This window comes from Dendrobates tinctorius, unplaced genomic scaffold (assembly GCF_039654945.1).
Source record: "Dendrobates tinctorius isolate UK_male_01 unplaced genomic scaffold, ASM3965494v1 ptg000211l, whole genome shotgun sequence".
NCBI lineage: Eukaryota > Metazoa > Chordata > Amphibia > Anura > Dendrobatidae > Dendrobates > Dendrobates tinctorius.
This window is the reverse complement of record NW_027361878.1, coordinates 30,964,259-30,990,000: the sequence shown is the minus strand read 5'-3', so window position 1 is coordinate 30,990,000 and position 25,742 is coordinate 30,964,259. Positions and strand designations below refer to the sequence as shown.

Sequence of the window (25,742 nt, the reverse complement as noted above, 5' to 3'; positions counted from 1 at the left end):
GCGCCAATTCACGGCCAGACTGCGCCTGTCGCTGATTCAGCGACGCGGGATTTCCGTTACAAACAGAGAGACAGACAGAATTGAACAATTATATAGTAGATAGTGGTTTGACACTTCTAGTTAGCAGTGTTTTGTCATTTTTTAATAATTAGTATTAATTTTTATGTATATTTTACCACTGTAACAATAAAGATTTGATATAGAGATTTTTGTGTACTCACCGTAAAATCCTTTTCTCCGAGCCAATCATTGGGGGACACAGACAGTGGGTGTTATGCTGCTTGCCACTAGGAGGACACTAAGTAAAACACAGATAAAGTTAACTCCTCCCCTGCAGTATACACCCTCTCACTGGCTAGGAATTCCCCAGTTTGGTGAAAAAAGCAGTAGGAGCATTAAACGAATGACAATCATAACTCTGTCAAAACCTAAAAATGCTACAGTGACCCAATATGCCAAACAGGGTGGGTGCTGTGTCCCCCAATGATTGGCTCGGAGAAAAAGATTTTACGGTGAGTACACAAAAATCCGTATTTCTCCTACGCCTCATTGGGGGACACAGACAGTGAGATGTCCTAAAGCAGTTCCTGAGTGGGGAGCATACAACTGCTAATACCCCATGTACCACTGGCTCAACCCTGTGGTACTGCCGATTGCAGGATGCGTCTGCCAAGAGCTGCATCCGCAGAGGCCTGAGCATGAATTTAGTAATGTTTTGTAAAGGTATGCAGGCTGGACCAAGTCGCAGCCTTAATAAGCAAAGATGGCGGCACAACGCGCTGAAAATAAGTAACATCATGTATAAATAATCATGAATGGAAGTAATAGAATAAAATAATACCCCAGCTCATTGTAACAGTGCAGGACACACTGAAAACATACAATTAATTCAGAAGAAAGAACCAGTGCAGAAACGTCTAGGATAAGAGATGGTAAAATTCACAAATCTTTATTAAAGAACCAGAATAAAATGACAGTTTGTGGCTTACAAAAGTGACAAGAAAGCGCAGAGTGATGGTAACCAGTGCACCTCAAAGAATAGCAAAGTAATATACATATGACCTGGTCATGTCAATAAAAGTAACATATGGTCACAGAGCAAGGTGCCAGGAGTAAATAATAAGTGGATAGTCAGTAAAAAAAAGGAAAGGAAAAATCCAAAGCTGATCAAGTAAAAATTAACATGGCAGCCATGTGGCCAGAAAATTAATGAATTCAACACATACCAGGGAGAGGAGACCGGGGCTCGCACAGTGTGGTGTACAGTGTCTTCTCTCCCTGGTATGTATTGAATTCATTAATTACTCCTGGCACCTTGCTCTGTGACCATATGTTACTACTTTTATTGACATGACCAGGTTATATGTATATTACTTTGCTACTCTTAGAGGTGCACTGGTTACCATTACTCTGCGCCTTCTTGTGTCACTTTTGTAAGCCACAAACTGTCATTTTATTCTGGTTCTTTAATAAAGATTTGTGAATTTTGCCATCTCTTAGGCTGGTTTCACACTTGCGTTTTTTTTTGCGGGATTTTAGCGCTAAAAAACGCATGCGTTTTTTTTTCCTATACTTTGCATGGGATGCGCTTATGTGCGCATACACATGCGTTTGTATGCGTTTTTCCGCGCATGCGTTTTTTTGCGGTATGCGCACAAAATGCATCCTGTTGCATTTTTTGTGCGTCCGACTTGCCTCAAAACGCATGTGCGCGCAATGCGGTTTTTTACAGCAAGACACCCATTATAAGTCTATGGGTGCGCATATGTGTGCATTGGCATGCTTATGTATGCGTTTTTTTGCGCATGCGTTTTTTTTTTTTACCATTAGTTGGACAATGGAATTTAGGGGTTTGGGTTAGAGTTAGGGTTAGTTAAGGGGGTTTAGGGCTAGGGTTAGGGTTAGCTAGGGTTTAGAGTCAGGGTTAGGGTTAGGGTTAGTAAAGTCATGGTTTGGGTTAGTGTGAGGGGCCACCTAATGTTGGAAAAAAACGCAAACGCGGTAAAAACGCACTAAAAACGCATACAAACGCATAAAAACGCTGCGTTTTTTTCATGCATGCTCATAAAAATGCTTGAAAAAAACGCAGCAGTTGTATGCGATTTTTCAATGCGTTTTTTTGCGGGAAAAACGCGCTGCAAAAGAAAGCAAGTGTGAAACCAGCCTTATCCTGGACATTTCTGCACTGGTTCTTTCTTCTGAATTAATTCAAGTCGCAGCCTTGCAGACAGGCTTGAGAATGAATTTGGTAATGTTTTGTAAAGGTATGCAGGCTGGACTAAGTCGCAGCATTGAAGACCTGTTCTGCCGACGCCTGGTGCCGAATGGCCCAAGAGGCGCCCACTGAGCGGATAGAATGCGCCTAAATCCTTGCTGGGACAGGTGTCCCGGTTACAGTAGGATTCCTGAATAGCCAAGCAAATCCACCTGGCTAGCGTGGTTTTGAAGCGGCTAGACCCTTCCTATGCCCCTGTGGAAGAACGAACAGGGCATCTGAGTTGTGGAAGGGAGACGTCCGCGAGATGTACCGTCTCAGAGCCCTGACCGCATCGAGGGTGTGGAAGGCCCTGTCAATGCAATAGACTGGAGCCGGACAGAAGGGCCAAACAATTTCTTCATTGAGATGAAAAGAAGACCCGACTCTGGGCAGGAAAGACGGGGACGTCCTGAGAGCTGCCTCGTCCTGATGAAAATTCAGGAACGGAGGACGGCAGGACAGGGCTGCCAATTCAGAATCTTGTGTAATTGACGTAATGCCGCTAGAAAGACCACCTTCCAAGAGAGAATAGCTAGTGGCACGTCCTGCAGTGGTTCGAAAAGAGCCTTCTGTAAGGCTTCGAGAACTAAGTTAAAGTCCCATGATTCCAATGGCACTTAAAATTTAGAGGCGCCATCAGGGAGACTGTCTGAATGAATGTGTTCATCTGAAGTCATGGCAATTTTGCATTGGAATAGCATTGACAAGGCTGAAATCTGGTCCTTGAGCGAGCTAAGCGCGAGACCTGACGTTAATCCGGATTGTAGGAATTCCAATATGGAAAGAATAGAAAACACCAGTGGGGATTGACCATGATCCTTGCACCACGAGAAGGATCTCCAGGTGCGGTGATAAGTGCGTATGGACACGGGCTTCCTAACATTAATCACGGTGGAGATCACATTAGGAGAAAAAACAGCCTGTGCTAAAAACCAGGATTCATCGACCACGCCGTCAAAGACAGGGCCCCGAAGTTTTGGTGGTAAATCAGGTCCTGTGAGAGTAGATCCATGCGATCTGGAAGTCGCCAGGGAACGCCGGCGACTAGTTGTACTAGTTCTGCATATCATGGCTGGCGCGACCAATCTGGCGCGACTAGGATCACTGGTATTCGCTCTGTTCTAATTTTCTTGATGACCCTCAGGAGCAAGGGAAGAATGCATGGGAGCGGAACCGGTGCCACGGCAGAACTAGGGTATCCGCTCGGATGGTGCATGAATCGCACGATCGGGTAATGAATCGAAGAACCCTGTTTAGTCTTTAGGCAGGCCATATGATACACATCTGGAGTCCCCCAGCAATGGCAGATCTGCTGAAAAAAACTTCTGGATGAAGAGACCACTCTCCTGAGGCAAGGCCTTGGCGACGGAGAAAAACCACCGCCCAATTGTCCACACCCGGGGTGTGAACTGCTGAGCTGGGCGAATGGTTGGTCTCAGCCCAATGGAGGATGTGACTCACTTCGTGCATGTCCATCCTGCATTGATTACCCCCCCTGACGGTTGATATACGCCACAGCCGTGGCATTGTAGGATTGGATCCAGATGAGGTGACCTGCGAGGAGATGGTGGAAACTCAGAGCTAATTTGATCGCTCGAATGTCCAAGATGTTGATGGGGAAGACGTGACTCTCAAATTAACCAACGACCCTGTGCCGTGTGGTGACGAAGAAAAAAACGCACACCAGCCTAGGAGACTGGCGTTGATGGTCACCACTGACCATCGTACTGGGAGAAAGATCTTCCCTTAACTCAGGGAGGCTTTCAGTGTCCCCCGCTTGGGGGCTCGTCTGACCCGCAGAGACAGAAGGAATCGGCGGTCCAGGGAGAACGGGTTCTTGTCCCAAGTTAACAGCAACGCATGTTGTAAAGGGCGGAAATGGAGCTGTGCGAATGGGACCCCTCCCATCGCTGCCACCATGTTTCCGATAACCATCATGCTGAAAACGTATGGAGAAACCGGTCGGGAAAAGAGTCCGCGCTGCCTGTTGTAAGGCTCGGCCTTTTCTGGAGTGAGAATGACCAACCCGCGGAAAGAGTCCAAGATCAATTCCAAAAAGGAAATCTGCTGGACCGGTGTTGGGGAAGACTTTTCGAAGTTTATTGAAGTTTATCTTCCAACCCAGGAGAGAAAGTGTATTTACTGTGATTTCCACGGATTTCTCGCAGGCTGGAAGGGATGGACCCTTGATCAGCAGGTCGTCTAGATACGGCAGTACCACCACTCCCCGAGCATGGAAAATGGCCATGACAGCCGCCATGAACTTGGTATAGACCCTGGGGGCGGTGGTGAGACCGAAGGGCAAGGCAATGAACTAGAAATGTTCTTCTAGAATTGCACAACGCAGGAACTGCTGTATGATAGGGACTCTCCCTTTTGCATGGAAGCGACATCGATCGGAGGAATCCCATTCAGAATCGCCGTACGCTGACAAACTGATTTAACAGCTTGAGGTCCAGTATGGACCGCGTTGTTCCTTTCTTCTTTGGAACCACAAAAAAAGGTTTGAATAAAAAACTGCTGAACCATTCTTCTTGAGGGACCGGAAGGATGACTCCATCCCTTTGCGGCGCATGAACGGCCTGAAGGAAGGCTGTGACTGAATGACAGCAGACGGCCGCCCACTTTGTCGGTGTCTGCCGGATACCACAACAAGTCATTGAGTAGAGGATCTATGGGATCTGCTTCCTTAGATCCAGATGCTGTCGGCCTGGGTTGCCAAGAGCGGTTAGGTTTGTGAGAGACCTGGGAACCTCTGTCTCCACGCGTGAACCAACCTGATCCGGAAGAGAAGGCTGTGGAGGACCAGGTGGAGCTGATGCGAAAAAGGTCGAAAAACAAGTCGGCTGTTGATTCCGAAAACGGCCGGGCAGCCCCTTGTTGGGGAAAAAACCTACTCTTCCCCTCGGAAGTGTCAGAAATGAGCCTGTCTAATTTCTTGTCCAAACACACAACCAGTTTGATATGGCAGAGAAGTCTCTGGAGGTAGAATCTGCCCGCCAATCGCGTAGCCATAGGGCTCTTCTGATGGAGACTGAATTGGCGGTTGCCTTAGCAGCGCAATTAGCGGCATCTAAAGAGGAGTCTACTGCAAAATCCCCTGCGTGAATTATCTGCTTGGCGACACTGGTTGTCTCCGAAGGAGGATTGCTACGTTGGAACTAAGGCAGTAATTAAGACTTCTGCCCAAGTGGCCATTGACTTAGCCACTCAAGTCGCCGCGAAAGATGGGAAAAAAGCTGCTCCTGAAGCTCCAAAAACTGAACTGGCGAGGTAGCCAATTTGACAATCGGGGTTTCTGACTGAAGAGCCCTCAGAAACGGATCAAAGTGTTTTAGGGGCAAGGCACAATACAGGAAGATCCACCGAGGGGGACTGTAACTAATCCTTCATTAGATCTGGATTTAGCCTCGATAGGCTTTTGTCCTGTGAACCGCTTATGTGGTCGGTTTCTACGTTTCTGGACAATGTCCTTCAACTCTGGATGGCTGGCAAATACCCTGCGTACACGTTTAGTCTTCCTAGAGGAGATAACGTGTTCCGGAACGGGAATATTCTCTTCGTCCAAAGTCAGAAACTTGTTGACTGACTGTCAGAGAATCAAGCGATTCATGGACATTTGGGGAATTCTGAGGGACTGATATGTCAGACTCAAATTCAGAGACATGTTCTCTGCGAACATTAGGAGAGGGAGAGTGAGAGAAAGAACTCGCCGATGCTGAATCGCAAGCGTGACTAGGCGACGCGTCATAGGTCTGCTTTCTAGAGACCTGAGGATCCCTTGAACGAGCACGGCCCCCGCTGGCGGACGGTTCCCAGCCGTCGCCAAAGCCCTCCTCGGGTGGTAAAGACGCGTTCTCACTTACAGAGGATTCCCGGAGGAGTCTATAGCCTTGGTCAGTGACTCCACAGACCGTGACAAGGACGCGGCCCACACAGGGGGACTAAACGCAGGGAGCACCTTGCAGCGGCGGCGGATGGCGTTTTAGCACAAGCCGGGTCGAAATCCGTGCATAGCGGATTAGTCTGGGTACTGGGCAAGGCAGTCTTGCATTAGGTACCAGCAGAGAAAAACACAGTGCGCTTATTAGCCTCCTTTTTTGCTTTCTTAGACAGACATAGTACCCATGAAAGGGTTACAAGCAGAGCCTGGGCTGCAGCTGCAGGGAATGTGCAGCAAAGGGGTTAAGCTTTCCTCTGAGAGCAGATCCAGCCTACCCGTGGTCCTGACGCTGTGTCCCTGGGAGGAATATCGGTGGCCGTGTAGCGCCACCAGGTGTTGTCCATTCGTGCACACACCCCTGCAGCTGTCAAAGAGCCTGAGGAGCAGAGAAGGGGTTAAGGACATGGCCCCCCCCCCCCCCCCCCCCCCGAGACTAGCAGGGCACCTCTCATACAGAGAGAGAGGCGCCAGACGTGGGCGGCGGCGCTAACAGTGGGCGGCACTATGTAAATTGCGGCCAAGTAGGCCGAAAAGCCGGGGACTAAATTCCTGGGCCTACCCGCGGCGAGCGCCGGGTGAAGGGGGAGCGGGGGGCCGCCGCTGAGACTTGGTCAGCGCTTCTCCCAGGGACCAGGACCAGACCCCATACCTCCAATCCGGTGGTCGCTCTGTCTGCGCTGTCTAGGAGCCTGCAGGTTTTAGCCCAATTCAGATCCTGAGGTAAAAAAAGCTCCGGGCGATGTAGCAGGGCCGGAGAGGTTGTTACAGGGGTATTGCTCAATTGGTCCACCCTATGGGCAGGGGGACGGAGAGCTATGGGGCTGATTCAGGGTATCCAAAAGCTCTGATGAGCAAGCTAGACCACTTGTCTATAGAACTTTGTAGCACGGGTGGAGACTAAGGCAGGACACGATATAGCGGCGGATGGTTTCAAGGTTGACCTTGCCAACTACTGTGTGAATTTGCCGTTGGAATCTCTGAGGGATGCACTTCTGGGAGAGGAAGGACCGTAGAAGTGGGAGACTTGGAACCGGAGGGTTCGTAGTCGCAGAAGTAGTCTAATTTGCGAAGGGCTCATGAAGAAAGAGATATACTAAGGCGCCCTCTTGTTTGGAAACGGCTGAAGGCCGTTCTGTGAGAAAATGACAAGACCTGAGAACAGGCGACTGAGAACCTGCGAAAGAGCCGAACACTGAAAACGTACTGAATGGAACCAGGGGATAATCTGGATCTCATCGCCGCGATGTAGGCTCAGGATGGCTATGAAAAGACAACTGATTGCTCGACTAAAGAGGTAGACCGAAGACTACTGGATGACTGAGATCAAAAGGAAGATAAACCCAGCCTACCGGGATGAGGGTGGATATGGAAAAAAATAGTGTAGCTGGACTTAGAAAAGTGATTAGTCGAGCAAGGAAAGTTGGGTCTAGGTATATCAAATAGACACCAGAAGACAACTAGGCTGACGAAAGGCAGGTCAATCTGTATGACGATGTAAACGACAGAATCCATCCTGGACCCTCTGGAGCAGGGAGGGGATTACGGTGTGTAGACCCGCTAGCCTAAGTCTAAGACAACACGCACCCGAGGATAACAGTGAAAAGATACAATACTAGCCGAAGGAAGAAATGCGCTCCTGACTCACCTGAAAACGGGACAGTATAGCCGGATCGGTGTAGTTGATGGCCTCGGGTACGATTGAGTTACCAGGAAGACGGCATGTATTGACTAAACATGTCTGGTAGAGGACTATTCGAGTGCTTGATAAGGGATAGAGTACTGCTGCAATAGAACACGAGGAACCAGAAGGCTAGAGCGTCGGACTCACCTGAAAACGGTACAGAACACCAGTACCACTGAAGCAGTCAACCCCAGACACGTCTCCACAGTAATACGGCCGTTTGAACTACTGTACCTGGTATGTGATGCGTTTGCAGCCTGGATAGCGGATATAGCCCAGCTGCAATCGGCTCTAAGTATCCTGTGTACAAATCAGCGTGGAGAGAACCCGGAGAAGGGTATAGGAGACCGCCATTTCCGAGTGGCGGAGCGGTCTAGGCCTGGATACCGGACGACATTAGGCAGAATAACGGCTTGCGTGTTGCGGTCTAGGTCTGGTTACCCGATGGCATTAGGCAGAATAATGGCTTCTGTGTTGCGGTCTAGGTCTGAATACCTGACAGCATTAGGCAGAATAATGACTTCTGTGTTGCGGTCTAGGTCTGGGTACCTGACGGCATTAGGCAGAATAATGGCTTCTGTGTTGCGGTCTAGGTCTGAATACCTGACAGCATTAAGCAGAATAATGGCTTTTGTGCTGCGGTCTAAGTCTGGATACCTGACGACGTAAGGTAGAATAATGGCTTCACGCGTAGTAAGCCGTGCCACGAAGTCTGTAGTAAAGTAGATTCTGACCAGTCAATTCTTCTGACGGTAGAACAGTAGGCCCTGGATCAGAAAGAGACTAAACACTACTCTCTGTTGTGCGCCATGGTTCCAACTTCTGGACCTGCGAGTTGTGGTCAGCTTCTTTATCCGCTGAGCCACAGCAGACAATTGCCAGGTAACACAGACTTCTATCTAGCTAGAAGTCTGGCCCAACCCTGGAGACGTGAAGAGATAGAAGCAGCTCCTCATTCTGCTTATAACAGTATTAATCCAGCGTCCGGAGGGGGCTGCAGATAAATGAAGGGCGAGTGTCTGTGAGCCGTAGGTATGGGAGCAGTTGCTATGCCAGGACCCCAACGTCTTTATGTGAAGCAATGGTTGAGACCTGCTCTGCTGACATCAAGGCACCTATCTGTAATGGCCGAAAACACAACCATCGTGTGAAAAATCAGATCTCCGCCAGACATACTGATGCTCTAGAGACTGTGCGGCAGAAGAATACAATTACGCCAGTAAAATACACGACTCTAAAGTACTATTACGTCAGTGACTGTACAGCTCTAGAGTACAATTACTTCGGAGACCGTACGGCTCTAGAAAAAACATTACCTTAGTGACTGTACGGCTCCAGAGACTGTACTACTGGGTCAACTGGGGACTCCTGGATGGTGGGAGAGGACCACAGTGGAGGAAGAGGAGGAGATGGAGTGACTTAGAATTAGACATGAGAACAAACCCACTAAGCGCTGCCAGAAGGTTAGGGGACAGGAGAGCAGAGGAGGGAGTCAGTCTGCAGTGCAGCTACTTACGGCAGATGTCCTGTAGGAGACATCCTGGCTGTAGAGAGAGACAGGCAGGTCCCATAGGTGGATGCGGCTCCTCTGTACCCCAGCCGGAAAATGGCGTCTGTTAGAAGACGCAGGGCAGAACGCGCGCGCTGTAAGGGCGGCCAGAACACCAGGAAGCCCGCTCTCAGCTAAACGCGGAGCCCGGAGGAGCAATATGGCGGCGGCTCCAGCCCACAGTGGAGGCTGAGGGTAGTGGGCGGAGCCTGACGCCACACAGGAAGAGGATAGAAAGACACAGGCGGGAAAAAAGTCCGCCCGGAACCAAGAGGAAGGGGGGCGGAGTCAGCGCTGTAACTAGGCCTAAGATGAAGCGGGGACCTAGATTACAGCCGGCAGCCGCTGGAGCGCGAGGGGGGGCCCGCGGAGGTTATAAAATAGCGCCAAACAGGTCCTCCCAGTGGCGCAAACAATGCGCCATGACGACGCTTAGACAGGCTGCAAGGGGGCACAAAGAATAGGAAGCCTCTGTGTGCCAAAACCCCTCTCTTCCGCAAAGGATCTGCAAGGCAGTGCTGAGGTCCCTGGAACAAGCCGGAAGGTATGAACTGCGCTAGCCGCCCAAACCACCCTCTCTTTGAATAAAGGTTTTTTTTTTTTCTCTTTCTTCTTCCTTTCCCGTTTTCTTCTCCTCTTCAGCACCTGGGGGGAAAGAGGGAAAGTATCTCCTCAATCACGAAAATCGGACGTCCGGAATCCATGTTGCGGGACGTCCGTGTCTCCTTGACCGACAGGCTCTGGTGGGCGAGTGGGTGGGAGACGTAGGCAGGACCAGGTATTCTCTCTCTTGCGGATCACCTAAACACGCGTCTGTGTTAGGGATTTTGGGGTCCTGCCGTCCAGACATATGAGGATACGGGGTGGCAGTACACGCCGTACTCAGTCTCTGTATGGGAGTACAGTAGTGACCATTCACACTGTATCCCTCCGTAAAACCTGAAAAGAAACGACGCACATTGAGGTAGATATGGGTCTAGTGAAAGACCCGTGTCCACCTCCTACTGACACTAAGCTAAACTGAACATCCTACTTCCTGTCGGTGGGGTGTACACTGTGGAGGAGGAGCTAACTTTTTTCTGCATAGTGTCAGCCTCCTAGTGGCAGCAGCATACACCCATGGTTTCTGTGTTCCCCAATGAAGCGATAGAGAAATAATTATTATCCTGCGTGTATATCTATATCTTTTTGATCACTGATCCAGATTATGTTTTAATCCATACCGAATGGTCAGCCAATTTTTCCACCAGTCATTCATTGATTGATACTATCTATATTTATTGCAACTACTGCTGTGTAAATAAATATACAGAGGGCGAAATAAGTACTGAACACGTCACCATTTTCTCCATACAGGAGGCGTCTTGAAGCAGTTATCACCAACAAAGGCTTTTGTACAAAGTATTAATTTCATTTCCGTGAGCGTGTTCAATACTTTTTCCCGGTGTCATTTCTCATTATTACACATAAATGAAATCATAGATGTCCATAAATTATTTGCCTGTGTCGATTGTATTGGTTGCTACCAACATGTAGCGAAAAATTCATATCAATAGCACCTTTAGAAATATATTTAGTTATAAAATAGTTGACGTGTTCAATACTTATTTCACCCGCTGTAAACCAACCCAATCCCCATAAATATACAACTCCGCGTGTATAACAGATCAGTAAGAAATAAGTGCTGAATATTCAGAATACAGTTACCGATTCACACTTAAAGTTGGTAAAACAGACCCTTACCTGGGGCAGCATAGACCTGACAGCAGATTCATGCTGCCCGAATGACAGGCAGCATTAATCAGAGACTCGCTGTGTAATTGTATGTTTTACTCCAAAATGCTGTGGCCAGCTGAAACTGATACAACTCGGATGACTAGTCCAAGAGGCAGGTCCCCGACGGCTTCTTTTGACCGACAGGTCTCTTTTAGTGATGAGCGAGTATACTCGTTGCTTGGGTTTTCCGAGCATGCTTGGGTGATCTCCAAGTATTTTGGCGTGCTCGGAGATTTAGTTTTCGTCGTCTCAGCTGCATGATTTGCGACTTGTAGACAGGCTAAATACATGTGGGAATTCCCTAACAAACAGGCATTCCACACATGTATTCAAGCTGTCTAGCAATCGCAAATCATGCAGCTGCAGCTACGAAATCTAAATCTATGAACACGCCAAAATACTTGGGAGACCACCAAAGCATGCTCGGGAAAACTCGAGCAACGAGTATACTCGCTCATCACTAGTCTCTTTCTATACACACACACACATTAGGGGAAGAACCGCAAGTCCAAAAGACGGAACAGGGCGATCCCACAACCAGCAATCAGCTTCTTCGATTAGTCATCCAAGTTGCAAAGTCCCAAGGCAACTTTCAAAAGTGTAAAAGTCTGCAATAACATGGCTGGCGTCTAGTTAATGCTTCCTGTAGTTCGGGCTGCATGATTCTGCCGTCCGGCTACTTTTAAAAGATCTGCACTAAAACAGTTTTCCCAACTGAATAGCTGATATGTTGATTGGCTACGAATGGGACCCCATCCACCTGAGATTGGGGGGCCCTGAAGTGCCACCATTTTAACGGAGCAATGGACACATTTGCACAAGTCTTGGGGAATCGGTCACATACCATTAAATCCTCTTGATCTTCCCTGTTCCCCGCTAAACCGTAGGTTGGGATCTCCCCAAGAGTTCTGCAGAATTCAGAAGTTGCATTAAATACAATGGAGCCTTTCTTATCATCGTCTTCGTCGTCATCTTGGCTTTTCTGGTAGTTAAGCTTTTTCACCATTGCAGCAATCTTAAAGAGAGAACATATTCAATTCACAGTTTATTTGCATTTTACAATTGTAAAGTTTCCAACCCATATAAAGTGGAAACTTTTATCACGTATGATCTGTCTTCACTATAGCTTATTTATACGCAGAGCAATCCAAGCTACCTGAATTAAAAGGATTATTCTCATCTTAGCAAGTCATCAATTATCCATACGATAACTCATAAATTGCTTATCCCTGGGGCCTGGTTGCTGGGACCCCCACCAATCACGAGAATCGGCTCTAAAATGAAATGGTGGCTCTCTCAGTCAGTCCCATAGGCAATAATCATTTCAGAGCCTTATTGTTGGAATAAGAAGGGGTAGTGGCGGTCAGACGTCCCCAGTGATTAACAGTCAATAGGTGATAAATTACAAAGGTAGAAATAACCTTTACAAGGTGCCTGTTAATAAGGATTGATTCATTGTCCCCACCAAGAACAAGTGCCCCCTGTTCTCCAATGGTTCAGGAAGAGCCTTGTTTCCTCCCTGGAGTAATCCCTTCATGCAATTAGTATTCAATGGGAATTTGCAGTTAAACTCCACGCTGCGGCAAGGATAAATTCCAGGAGAGAGATGTCATAGATTCACAGTGGCTTTATTCAACGCGTTTCAGGGGTCTCATGCCCCCTTCATCAGGAAATACCACACACCACTGATGAAGGGGGCATGAGACCCCTGAAACGCGTTGAATAAAGCCACTGTGAATCTATGACCTCTCCTGGAATTTATCCTTGCGGCAGCGGAGAGTTTAACTTTTCCCATTGAATACATGATTTCTTCTCGTCCTTGAGGACCTGTGGATCTGCAGCAGCCACCAGACTATATGCTCTCATCTCTTCTTAACCAGGTGAGCAAGTTTCTTGTTATATTCCTTCAATTTGGAAAGTGAATGAGACCCTATTGCGCTTTTTCGTCTACCCATTCCTTTGCAATTGATGCAATTAGTGACATTCTTGAATTAATCTATTTGGCAGAAATGAATTATTCCAATTACCACTTGTTATATGTACTTATGTAGCAGAGTATGGCTTCACACATCCACACTTTTTGGTCTTCATACAGACCGAGGATCTTCGGAACAAAACGAAAAGCCTCATGTATGCAAGACTGTTAGGTTAGGTGCGGAGTCCCATGGTCAAGCCGTGGCCTGCCTCCAACGTGACACTGAGCTAAACTGAATAGCTGGGTGTCAGGAGGCCAGCTGTACCCTGTTGGAATGGGGCTGACTTTTTTTTTTTTTTTTTAAGATGTATTCGTTAGTCTCCAGGTGGCAACAGATTAGGATTCCTGTGTCCCGGAAATAAAATCTATTACTTGTTATGCCATATCTCTCACCAGCATTCAGTACTGGCAGCCAGGGTGGGCTTATTCTTTTGTACCCAATCAACACACTCACCTTTTCACTACTGTCCTTCTGCTGCTGAATTTGTTTCAGTCTTCTACTTTTTTCAAGCTGTTTGTGTAACTCTGTTTCTAAATCATCTTCCTCCACAACACCAGGAGAGCTGGGACCCTCTGATGTAAAAGAAGCAATGAAAAAGCAGAGACATGAATAAGGAAATGAATAGTGTGCTATATAAAAGAGATAAACAGAGTAGCATCCAAACGTGGAGGAGGAAACCGTTAAATACTTATTTTATTTGTGCACATAGGATATAATGCTCCTGACTGAGCAAACCTCTCAATCTATGTTTTTTATATAACAGGGAAAAAAAGAAGGATTTTTGGTACTCCCCGTAAAATCCCTTTCTTGGAGCCATTGGGGCACACCGTTAACCACGTCTTTTTTCTCTTCCATGCATCTTGGCTTTTCTCCAGTCGAGTCTCGACTCCAGGCTTTCTCGAGTGAGGCGAATTGACCCTTGAAGAGAGTAAGCCTGGAGTCGAGACCCAACTAGAGAAAAGCCAAGATGCGCGGAAGAGAAAAATACACAATTACCGGTGTCCCCAATTAAGCAATACAGGGATTTTTGTGTACTCACAGTAAAATCATTTTCTCCGAGCCACTTATTGGGGGACACAGGACCATGGGTGTATGCTGCTAGGAGGCTGACTAAGTGAATATAACAAAATTAGCTCCTACTCCACTGCAGTATACACCTACCACTGGTTCCAGCCCGAACCAGTTCAGTGACAAAGCAGCAGGAGATCAAAATCATCAAATAAGGATACAACATGTCAAACCAAAAGAACAAACCAAGCCATCAGAACCAGTTCAGTGACAAAGCAGCAGGAGATCAAAATCATCAAATAAGGATACAACATGTCAAACCAAAAGAACAAACATAGCCATCAGTCCCAATAAGGTGGGTGCTGTGTCCCCCAATGAGTGACTCGAAGTAAAGGATTTTACAGTGGTGAGTACACAAAAATCCTTGTTTCTTCTTTGCCTCATTGGGGGACACAGGACCATGGCACGTCCCAAAACAGTCCATGGGTGGGAACCGACAGGACATGCAACCTCACGCACCAACAGCCCAGAGATGCATTACCGCCACCTGAGAGATCCGTCTTTCCAGACTCGCATCTGCTGAAGGTTGAGTGTGAATGATATAGTGCTTCAAGAGGGTGTTCAGACTGGACCGCAGATGCCTGGTGCCGAATGGTCCAGGAAATATCCACCAAACGAATTATGTGTGCCCTAATCCCACTGGAGTAGGGCTTGCCTCTTTACAGTAAGACTCCTGAATAGTCGAGCGTATCCACCTGGCTATTGCTGATTTGGGCACGGCTATTCTCTTCCTGTGACCCTCAGGAAGAACGAATATGGCATCCGTTTTGCGGAAGAACTCTGTTCGGGAGATGTATCGTATCTACTGAGAGCTCTCATGAGATCTAGAGTAGCGAGAGCCTTCTCAAAATTACGTATTGGTACCGGTCAAAAACGAGGGAAGGACAATGTCCTCGTTAAGGAAAAAGGAAGAGACCACCTTGGGTAAAAAGGATGGGGACGGATGGAGAACCACCCTGTTCTGGCGAAATAAATGTGAAAAGGAACTCGAACGGAAGAGCGGCTAGCTCCGATCTCCACCTAATCGAAGTTGCAACCAGGACGACGACCTTCCAGGAAAGGAGAGTCAGACAGACGTCCTGCAGCGGCTCAAACGGAGCCTCCTGCGGAATGCCCAAGACACAATGGAAAAGGAAGGGTGGTATCACTTATGCGCTGCTGAGATGAAAAATCCTTAAAAATCAAATCATTTATTGGGTCACGCAGGGTCTCCTCATCAGGACTAACCACTGATGAAGGGGCCCTTCATTTTCCATTGTACCAGTGATTGTCCTCATGACCGGTATCTGTGCAGCAGCTGTCACATATTGTTCATGTGTTGCCATTAAGCAACTTGGCAAGGTGAGTGTACCTTACTTTTTATGACACTTCATTGTCATTGGATAAGACCCTATTGCGCTTTATCTCTTCCCAGTTTATTCATGTGTTAATCTCCAGAACCAAGATAGGGTCTTGGACGTCCAACGACCCTCTGTAGGGGGGCACCACGTGGGAGGTCCCCTGAAGGAAAGTAGCTTAAAAACAATCCATCGCTGAAGTAAATCTGATAAGGTCACAACGGAAAAAGCAGGGGGGAGAACGATGGCGATTCCTGCACCCTGCGAAAAACGCTTTCCTGGTGTGGTCCAATAATTGTGCCTTGATGCAGGTTTCCGAGCGCGAAACAGAGGAAACCGCTTCCCGAGAGAACCCCTCTCAGGTTAGACCCAGGATTCAAAGGCCAGGTCGGTAAGCACAGGGCCCTGGTGGCAGATCGGGCCCTAGTGGCAGATCGGGCCCTAGAAGAGCCATTCTGGAAAATCCAATGGCCGCCAGGGGGCTTTGACCACGAGCTGAGCCAACTCCGCGTACCACGCCTGGCGAAGCCAAAACAGAGAGACAAGGATAGCCGGAATCCCTGCCGGCTTGATCGTCCCGATGACCCTCGGAAGTAACGGAGGACGACTCTGATGAGACAAACAGAAGGTGTATCCACCCACTGACCTCTGGATCCCGGAGCCAGCTCTGAGCCGGGTACTGTGGCATTTAGCCATGATGCACTCAGGTCCACATCCGGAATCCCCTAGCGATAACAAATCTGATGGAACACCTCCGGGGAAAAGAGCACTTTCCCGAGACAAGACCCTGACGGCTGAGGAAGTCTGGAGCCCAGCTTCCCACTCTAGGGATGTGAACCGCTGAGATGACAGAGTGTGGCATCTCAACCCAGCAGAGAATGTGTTCCGCCTTGCTGCGGATGGTTCCGTGACAAATGATATAGGCCACAACCACGATGTGGTTTAACTATATTCGGATGGGGAAAAAAGAAAAGAGACAGCATTCCAGGAATAAAGAAAAAAAAAAATATTTTATTGTGGCAAATTACGCCATGTTAAAATCAAGTTGCTGACGCGGTTCGAGTGCCTGGTGTGCACTCTTAGTCATAGGATACATAAAACTGGTACAGCCACAATTATATACAGGCACTCGAAACTCATCAGGCAACTTGATTTTAACATGGCATAATTTGCCACAATAAAATATATATTTTTTTTCTTTATTCCTGGAGTGACGTCAATCTCTTTTTTTCCTGATTCCACTAAGTTAACTAACTTGGATGTGCACCCTCCACATGTGAATTGGCTCGTCTAATTTGGATTCATCTCGTGGTAGCTCCAAGACCTCCCTCCATGCTATATTCAGATGGGGCGACCCACCAGGGGTGATGTAACTGCCTCAGGGACAACCGAGTCACCCAGATCTCTAAGCCGTTGATCGAAAGGAGCGTCTCTCGACGTGACCAGTGCCCCTGGGCCGTGAGATCGGAGACAAGCGGCATAGACGGTGAAAAGAGAATGAATTCCTATCCCAGCCGATAGAAAAAGGGGGAGACAGGGCGCTTCCAATGCGTAGGTCTGTATGGAAAGTAGATGAGTGCACAGCAAATGTTAGGCTCACCTGATAGGGTTGTGAGAGTCACAACACCTATAATCGCATAAAACAGCTGCAGCAGTCTGCACGAGGTCTAAGGACTTGGTACAAAGAGAAGGCTGGTTGTGCAATAACAGACTGCGCTGCTGTGGTAGAATTCAAGATATCTTTATTGCCAACGCGTTTCCTGAGCCAGTCCCAGCTCACTTGATCAGGGCCCTGATGAAGTGAGCTGGGACTGGCTCAGGAAACGCGTTGGCAATAAAGATATCTTAAATTCTACCACAGCAGCGCAGTCTCTTATTGCACTACCATCCTTCTCTTTATCCCAGCCGATAGTGAGGCAAAGGGCGACAAGGTACCCGAGTCCCCTGTTGAAGGGCTATGACCCTGTGTCGCGGAAAAATTACCAACCCTAGGGAGGTGCATAGGGTCATTCCTAAAAGGGGACACCTGCTGAGCCAGGACTGGGAAAGATTTGTTTAAATCTATCCACCAGCCCAGGCGGGAAAACAATGTCCAAAGGGATACGGGTGCCTATGCACAGGTTTGGAAAGACTGCCCCTTGATCAGGAGGACGCTAGGTATGACAGGGCGAACCCATCCTGAGCATGAAGAATGAACATAAGTGTCATGACCCTTGTGAACGCCCTGTGATCGGCAGTGAGGCCAAAGGGCAAAGTCTTAAATTGGAAACTATCCTCTTGGACGGTGAGACGCAGGAATCTTCGAAAGTCGGAAATATCGAGATATGAAGGCAAGCATCCCGTATGTCGATGGATGCTAGTAAACTCCCTATTCTACGTTGAGTAGCTTCAGATCCAGGATTGGCCATACCGCTATGACCTTCTTTTTCCACGGACGAACTGTGTTGTAGACCGGGAGGAAACACTGTCTTGAATGAAAGACACCAGGAGACTGGCTCATTCGTCATGACAGATGGAGAGCCAGATATGACAAGACAGGAATAGATGTCCGCCTATGAAAGGGCCGGAAACGTTCCTGTTGACGAAAAAGGACACCTAGACTTTTGCTAGGGAGTAAATTTTGTTTCTCCATCACTTCATTGGGGGACACAGAAACCATGGGTGAATGCTGCTGCCACTAGGAGGCTGACACTGCACAGAAAAAGGTTAACTCCTCCTCCACAGTATACACCCCACCAACCGGCACTAATTTCCTCAGTTTAGCTTAGTGTCAGTAGGAGGTGGACACGGGTCTTTCATTAGACCCATATCTACCTCAGCGTGCGTCGTTCCCTTGCAGGTTCCAGAGGGATACGGAGTGAACAGTCACATCCGTACTCCTACAAAGAGACTGAGTACGGCGTGCACTGCCACCCCATATCCTGATAGGTCTCCACGGCAGGACCAAGAGCCCCGAGCACGGATGCGTGTCAGGCGATCCACCTGGTCCTCGCCCCCCCCCCCCCCCCCCCCCCCGTCTCCCACCCACTCGCCCACCAGAGCCTGTTGGTCTGGAAGAGACGCAGACCTCCTTCTATGGAAGAGGACAGGATCATGATAAGGTACAGGTTTTTGCTAAGAGGTAAGTATGGGAAGCCCGGAGTGTCACCTTCTCTCCCTGCCTCCCACGTCTCCATGGCGTTGGCCTCCCGTCCGCAAGTCAAAACCTTTCTTCAGGGAGTGGCTCATACGGCACCTCCGTACCGCGCTCCTGTGGATCCATGGGATCTCAATCTGGTTCTGGAGGCTCTTCAACGGTCTCCCTTTGAACCTCTCAGGGAAGTCTCCCTGTCCCTTCTCTCCTGGAAAGTGGCCTTTCTGGTGGCCATCACCTCCATCCGGCGCGTCGGAAATGGCAGCCCTTTCTTGTCGCCCCCCTTTCCTGGTGCTCCATCAGGACAAGGTGGTCCTGCGGCCCCCGCCTTCCTTCCTAAGGTGGTGTCCACTTTTCACCTAAATGAGGACATTGTTCTCCTGTCCCTTTGTCCGGGTCCAATCCACCCTCTGAAACGCTCCTTGAACAAGCTAGACCTAGTCAGGGCCATGAAGGTCTACCTGGCTAGGACGTCTCCCTTGCGGAAGACAGACTCTCTTTTCATCATTCCAGATGGTGCGCGGAAAGGTCAGCCGGCCTCCAAGGCTACTATTGCTCGCTGGATCAGATCGGCAATTTTGAGGCCTACCGGGTCAAGCATCGAGTGCCCCCTCCGGGAATTAGAGCTCACTGTACCCGGGCAGTGGGTGCTTCCTGGGCGGTGCACCACAGAGCTTCTGCGCAGCAGCTCTGCAAAGCGGCAACCTGGTCTTCGATCCACACGTTTGCCAAATTTTACAAGGTCCACACCTACGCTTCGGCGGACGCCAGCCTAGGCAGAAGGATCTTGCAGGCGGCGGTGGCGAGTCCGCTGACCTGATGGAAGTTTGTTTCCCACCCCAGGGACTGCTTTGGGACGTCCCATGGTTTCTGTGTCCCCCAATGAAGCGATGGAGAAAACAGGATTTTTGGTTGCTTACCGTAAAATCTGTTTCTCGGAGCCTTCATTGGGGGACACAGCACCCTCCCATATTCTGCAACTCCTGTTCTTATGTTGTTTGCTGATTACAGTTGAGTTGTCTGTTCTGTTTTCATTCTGTTTTGTTACTTCTCCTACTGCTTTCTCACTAACTGAGGAAATTAGTGCCAGTCGGTGGGGTGTATACTGCGGAGGAGGAGCTAACCTTTTTCTGTGCATAGTGTCAGCCTCCTAGTGGCAGCAGCATACACCCATGGTTTCTGTGTCCCCCAATAAAGGCTCCGAGAAACAGATTTTACGGTAAGCAACCAAAAATCCTGTTTTTCTCCTGTAGCGTCATAGATAAGCTAATACGGCTTCTTGACGAATAAGCACTTGGTCTGTGTCAGCGTCCATTTTTGAACCACAGCGTCCGTCAGAAGGTGATGGCAGTTGCGTCTGTAAGGCCAGGTTCATACTGCGTTAATGCAGTCCGCTCAACGCATAGCGTTGATGGACTGTGTTAACGCTATAGCATAATGTGATCGCATTATGATATACCGTTAGCGCAGAGGAAGCATCTGCGCTAGCAGTGACGGACCCTCGGACGCTGTAGACCGCGTCCGAGGGTCCGTCACAGAATGACGGCACATCGCTAGCGCATGCCGATTATGGCATGCCTTAGCGATGCGCTCATTAATGGGAGTAAATGGCATTAACGGATTGCGTTACATTGCGTTATGCCGCGGTGTAAAGCAATACGTTAACCGGACTGCATGAACGCAGTATGAACCCAGCTTAAGCACAGCATAGAGCAGAGTGTAGGGACACGTACAAGAGATATTCCCTGGCCAAGGAGATCTGATTGGATAGTTCTGCTGCTTCCAGAGGAAGGTCAGTGTCCTGTATGGTCCTGCTAAGGGTATCGGCCCAAGAGACCACAGCATTAGATACCCACTAGGTGGCAAAAAGGGGGGAGTGATGAACCCGAAGCCAGGAAAAAAAAACAAACGGCCCGGATTGTCTATCTGCCGCTCCATGGGGGCTTTAATTGAGAAACAATCAGGCAAGGATCAAAGGGATTTTGAGGTCAAGCGGTGACAGATGGATCAACCGGAGGGGATTCTTCAAATTTCTTCCACAATCAGCGGAAAGAGTATCTCGTCTCTATAGGCTTCTGACTTGTGAAGCGTATGTCCAGTCGCTCTCCGTGCCGGCGAGCTATATCCTATATCCACCATCTCCCTGCCATCACCGCTGTTTATCGAGGCCGATGGAAATGAGTGTGGGGTGCACGCAGGCATCCCATAAGCAAAGCATCACAGAAGCTAAGCATACAGCAAAACGGCAGTTATACATGGCATGGAATTAACATTCATCTTCTCTCTTCACACAGGTAATCAACTGAGCCACCCTGCATGTATTTACTCCATTCACTGCTAGCAAGCAGCCTGAATGATACAACTTCCCACCTCTGCTGCCTCTATTCTCTGCTGCAATATATCCAAATGGTACAACTCCATACTTCTGCTGCTTTACCATTTTGCTGCATATTTTAATGTGCTTGCTAAAGCTTTGGTATAATTCATTTGTTGCACTGTATGTAATACTTACTGCTTTAGATCCGTGACTGGGGCCTTTCTAGATCTTATCAGGTGGAAGGTGCTATAGCATATTGACACATCTTGGTCTAGTGCCTTTGATCATCTAACCATCCCCTGGTGTGCTGGCCCCAGCTGCCAAATTATACCCAACCAGCTCCCACAATCCCTCTCTCCTGACCCTACTGTAGTGTGGCCTATATATGTAGTAGTTCCTAAGGGGAAGCACGCAGTGTGGGGTGCACGCAGGTATCCCATAAGCAAAGCATCACAAAAGCTAAGCATACAGCAAAACGGCAGTTATACATGGCATTTAGTCAGGGCAGGAGTCAGGTAACCCACACTTTGCTCTCCCCTTTAACTATGTGCTTTATTTTTATCCTCCTGTGTTCCCTTGCCATCCACATTCACCACCCTATCCCCCCTCCATCACGACTCATACACATCAGCCCCTCTATACTTCCCTCTCCCATGTACAGCTCCCACGCACTCCTCACCTTCCTGAGAAACCTCAGCCCATCTTGCCCAAACACATCGCAGAAAAAACCTACTTACAATTCCAACAACTATTTGCTCTTTATCTTCCTACTCCTACTGATTTCAAGGTACATCTCCCCCAACCCTGGTCCACCATCCCCCAACCTCAAATCGAAACCACAATAATCTTATTAACATTACTTGCACTCCCTCATCTCCATCTTTTAATTGTGCCCTCTGGAATCCACAGTCTGTTTGTAACAAGCTTCCTTTCCTACACAACTACTTTCTCAACAACTCTCTTAATTTGTTGGCTCTCACTGAAACCTGGATTCAGGATTCTGACACTGTCTCTCCTGCTGCCATTTCCTACGGTGGCTTACAATTCTCTCACTCCCCGAGACCCACAAACAGACCTGGTGGTGGAGTCGGCATACTCCTGTCCCCACAATGCACTTTCCAGGTCATCTCCCCAGTGCCATCACTCTTATTCCCTTCTTTTGAGGTCCACACCATCAAGCTCTTCCGTCCCCTCTCCCTCAGGGTAGCGGTCATATACCGGCCCCCAGGCTCACCCACCCACTTCCTTGACCACTTTTCAGCCTGGCTGCCACACTTCATGTCCTCAGAACTACCAACCCTCATCCTGGGAGACTTCAACATCCCCATTAACAGCCCTACTTCCACATCTGCATCCCAGCTTCTATCACTAACCACCTCTCTAGGCCTCTCACAGCTTTCAATCTCTGAGACACATAAGGACGGTAACACCCTTGATCTGGTCTTCTGCCGGCTCTGTTCAATCTCCCACCGCTTCCACTCTCTGACCACAACCTTCTCTCCTTCACGCTTACAAATCCTCGCCCACCCCAGCTCACTCCTACCTACCACACAGTCAGAAATCTACAAGCTATTAAACCTTAGACACTTTCAGATTCCCTACACTCATCACTGTCCCCAATCTCCTCTCTTTCCTGTCCTAATCTGGCTGTTCATCACTACAATGACACTCTTAGGAGCACCCTTGACCAAGTAGCTCCCCTCACCCTCAGAACCTCCAAACACAGAGTAAAATAGCCCCGGCTCACATCGCAAACTCAACTTCTCCAGCGATGCTCCAGGAGTGCTGAACGCCTATGGAGAAAAATCCACACACCAGAAGACTTCATCCACTTCAAATTTATGTTAAGAACCTATAACGCTGCCCTTCACCTCGCCAAACAGACCTACTTCACCACCCTGATCTCCTCACTAGCCAACAACCCCAAGAAACTTTTTGACACTTTTCACTCCCTCCTCAGGACAAAAACACAAGCCCCTATCACAGACATTTGTGCTGATGACCTGGCCTCCCACTTTACAGAAAAAATAGATAATATCCGTCAAGAAATCTGCTCCCAACCACCAAGTGCTGTGACTCCCATCCCTTCCTGCATGTCCCCTGGCTCACTTTCCACATTTGATCCCATCACAGAAGAAGTCTCCAGACTCCTCTCTTCTTCTCGTCCGTCTACATGCACTACCGACCCCATGCCCTCACATCTCCTCCAGTCTCTCTCTCCAGTCATCACAACCCACCTAACTACAATCTTTAATCTCTCCCTCTCCTCGGGCATTTTCCCATCCTCCTTCAAACACGCCATTGTTACTCCATTACTAAAGAAACCTGCTCTCGACCCATCCTGCACAAACAACTACAGACCAGTCTCCAATCTCCCCTTCATCTCTAAACTTTTGGAATGCCTAGTTTACTCCCGCCTTACCCGTTACCTCTCCATTCACTCCCTTCTAGACCCTTCACAGTCCGGCTTCCGCCCCCTACATTCGACTGAATCTGCACTCATCAAAGTGACCAATGACCTTCTGACAGCAAAACGTAACGGTGACCACTCTCTGCTCATTCTTCTTGACCTATCTGCAGCTTTCGATACTGTTGACCACCATCTCCTACTCTCTAGGCTCCAGTCACTAGGCATGAAGGACACTGCTCTCTCCTGGTTCTCTTCCTCTCTGACCGCTCCTTCAGTGTTTTGTTCTCTGGCTCCACGTCATCTCCTCTTCCTCTTGCAGTCGCGGTACCTCAGGGCTCAGTCCTTGGCCCCCTTCTTTTCTCTCTCTACACGGCCCCAATTGGACAGACCATCAGCAGATTTGGCTTTCAGTACCATCTTTATGCTGATGACACACAACTATCCACGTCTTCCCCCGACCTTACCCCCGCTGTACTACAGAACGCCAGTGACTGTCCGCAGTCTCCAATATCATGTCCACTCTCTGAAACTCAACCTCTCTAAAACTGAACTTCTTCTGCTCCCGCCGTCTACTAACCTCCCTAAATCTGACATTTCCATCTCCGTGGGTGGTACCACAATAACACCCCGGCAGCAGGCGCGCTGTCTGGGTGTTATGTTTGACACCAATCTCTCCTTCACATCCCATATACAATCTCTTGCCCGCTCTTGCCGCTTACACCTAAAGAACATCTCTAGAATCCGCCCTTTTCTCACTATGGAAACAAAAACCCTCACTGTTGCATTGATCCACTCCCGCCTGGATTACTGCAACGCTCTATTAATTGGCCTCCCCGTCACTCGACTATCCCCTCTCCAGTCCATACTTAATGCAGCGGCCAGGATCGTCCATCTGGCTAATCGGTACTCGGACGCGTCCGCTCTTCGCCAGTCCTTACATTGGCTGCCCATTCATTATAGGATCCAATTCAAAGTACTTGTTCTCACCCACAAAGCTCTCCACAGTGCGGCACCGCATTACATCTCTTCTCTCACTTTTGTCTATCGGCCTAGCCGATCGCTGCGCTCTGCAAACGACTTTCGACTAACCTCTGCACTAATCTGTACCTCCCACTCCCGACTCCAAGACTTCTCCCGTGCTGCTCCTATCCTCTGGAATGCTCTACCACAAGAAATCAGGACTATCCACAATTTGCATAGTTTTAGGCGCTCCCTCAAAACACACTTGTTCAGAGCAGCCTATCACGTTCACTAATCAAAGTCATTCTATGTGTAAGTGTGCGTGTGTAGCCCATTCACTATCTCCATCCATCCTTTACTCCCTCAAGATGGCTGGACCTTCATTGTAAATACACAATTGTAAATACACACCTGTACTTTGTATCTCCCTCACCTCATTGTAGATTGTAAGCTCTCACGAGCAGGGTCGTCTTATTTCGCTTTAATTATTGTATTGTTAACGTTGTTACTTATGACTTGTGTTTTGAAACTGTTAAACTGTAAAGCGCTGCGGAATATGTTGGCGCTATATAAAGATTATTATTACTATTTATTATTAAATGAGGCTGCACGGTAAAAAAACATGGATTTTTGTGAGTACTCACTGTGAAATCCTTTTCTCCGAGACGCTCATTGGGGGACACAGATACTGTGGGTGTATGCTTCTGCCGCTAGGAGGCTGACACTAAGTGAAAAAAAGAGGTTAGCTCCTCCTCCGCAGTATACACCCTCGCCACCATTGCGGACGGAAATCAGTTTGGTGCCAGAGCAGTAGGAGAACAACAAATCAGCCTTAATACAGGTACAACATGCCCAAAGGAAAACACCACCCTTATATCAAATCGGTAAACACAATCATTTAAACAAAACAAGAGCCAACTGGCTAATAGGGTGGGTGCTGAGTCCCCCAATGAGTGTCTCGGAGAAAAGGATTTTACGGCGAGTACTCACAAAAAAATCCATGTTTCTCCTTCGTCTCATTGGGGGACACAGATACTGTGGGACGTCCTAAAGCAGTCCCTGGGTGGGAGATTGACTCACCGATCCAAGCTACATGCACCTCTTGTTTAAAAGGTGCGCCACCATTGCTTGGAGAATCCTTCTACCCAGGCTCGCATCCGCCGAGGCCTGAGCATGGATATTATGTTTGGCAAATGTGTGCAGGCTGGACCCGGTTGCTGCCTTGCAAACCTGTTCCGTCGAAGCCTGATGCCGAAGCGCCCAAGAGGCGCCCACTGCCCGGGTAGAGTGCTCTCTGATCCCTGCTGGAATCGGCGTGCCTCTAATGCAGTAGGA

At 48.5% G+C, this 25,742-nt stretch overlaps 1 protein-coding gene across 2 annotated transcripts in view; it reads right to left on the bottom strand.

Moving 5' to 3' along the window:
* SART1 (spliceosome associated factor 1, recruiter of U4/U6.U5 tri-snRNP) overlaps positions 1–25,742 on the bottom strand; it is a 66,684-nt gene that overhangs the window by 6,764 nt on the left and 34,178 nt on the right. For both annotated transcript variants that reach the window (XM_073554687.1, XM_073554686.1), the window contains exons 13-14: positions 13,636–13,754; positions 12,051–12,221 (exon numbers count right to left, since the gene is read on the bottom strand). In XM_073554687.1, the coding sequence (XP_073410788.1) occupies positions 12,051–12,221; positions 13,636–13,754 (290 nt within the window). The remainder of the gene's footprint in view (positions 1–12,050; positions 12,222–13,635; positions 13,755–25,742) is intronic.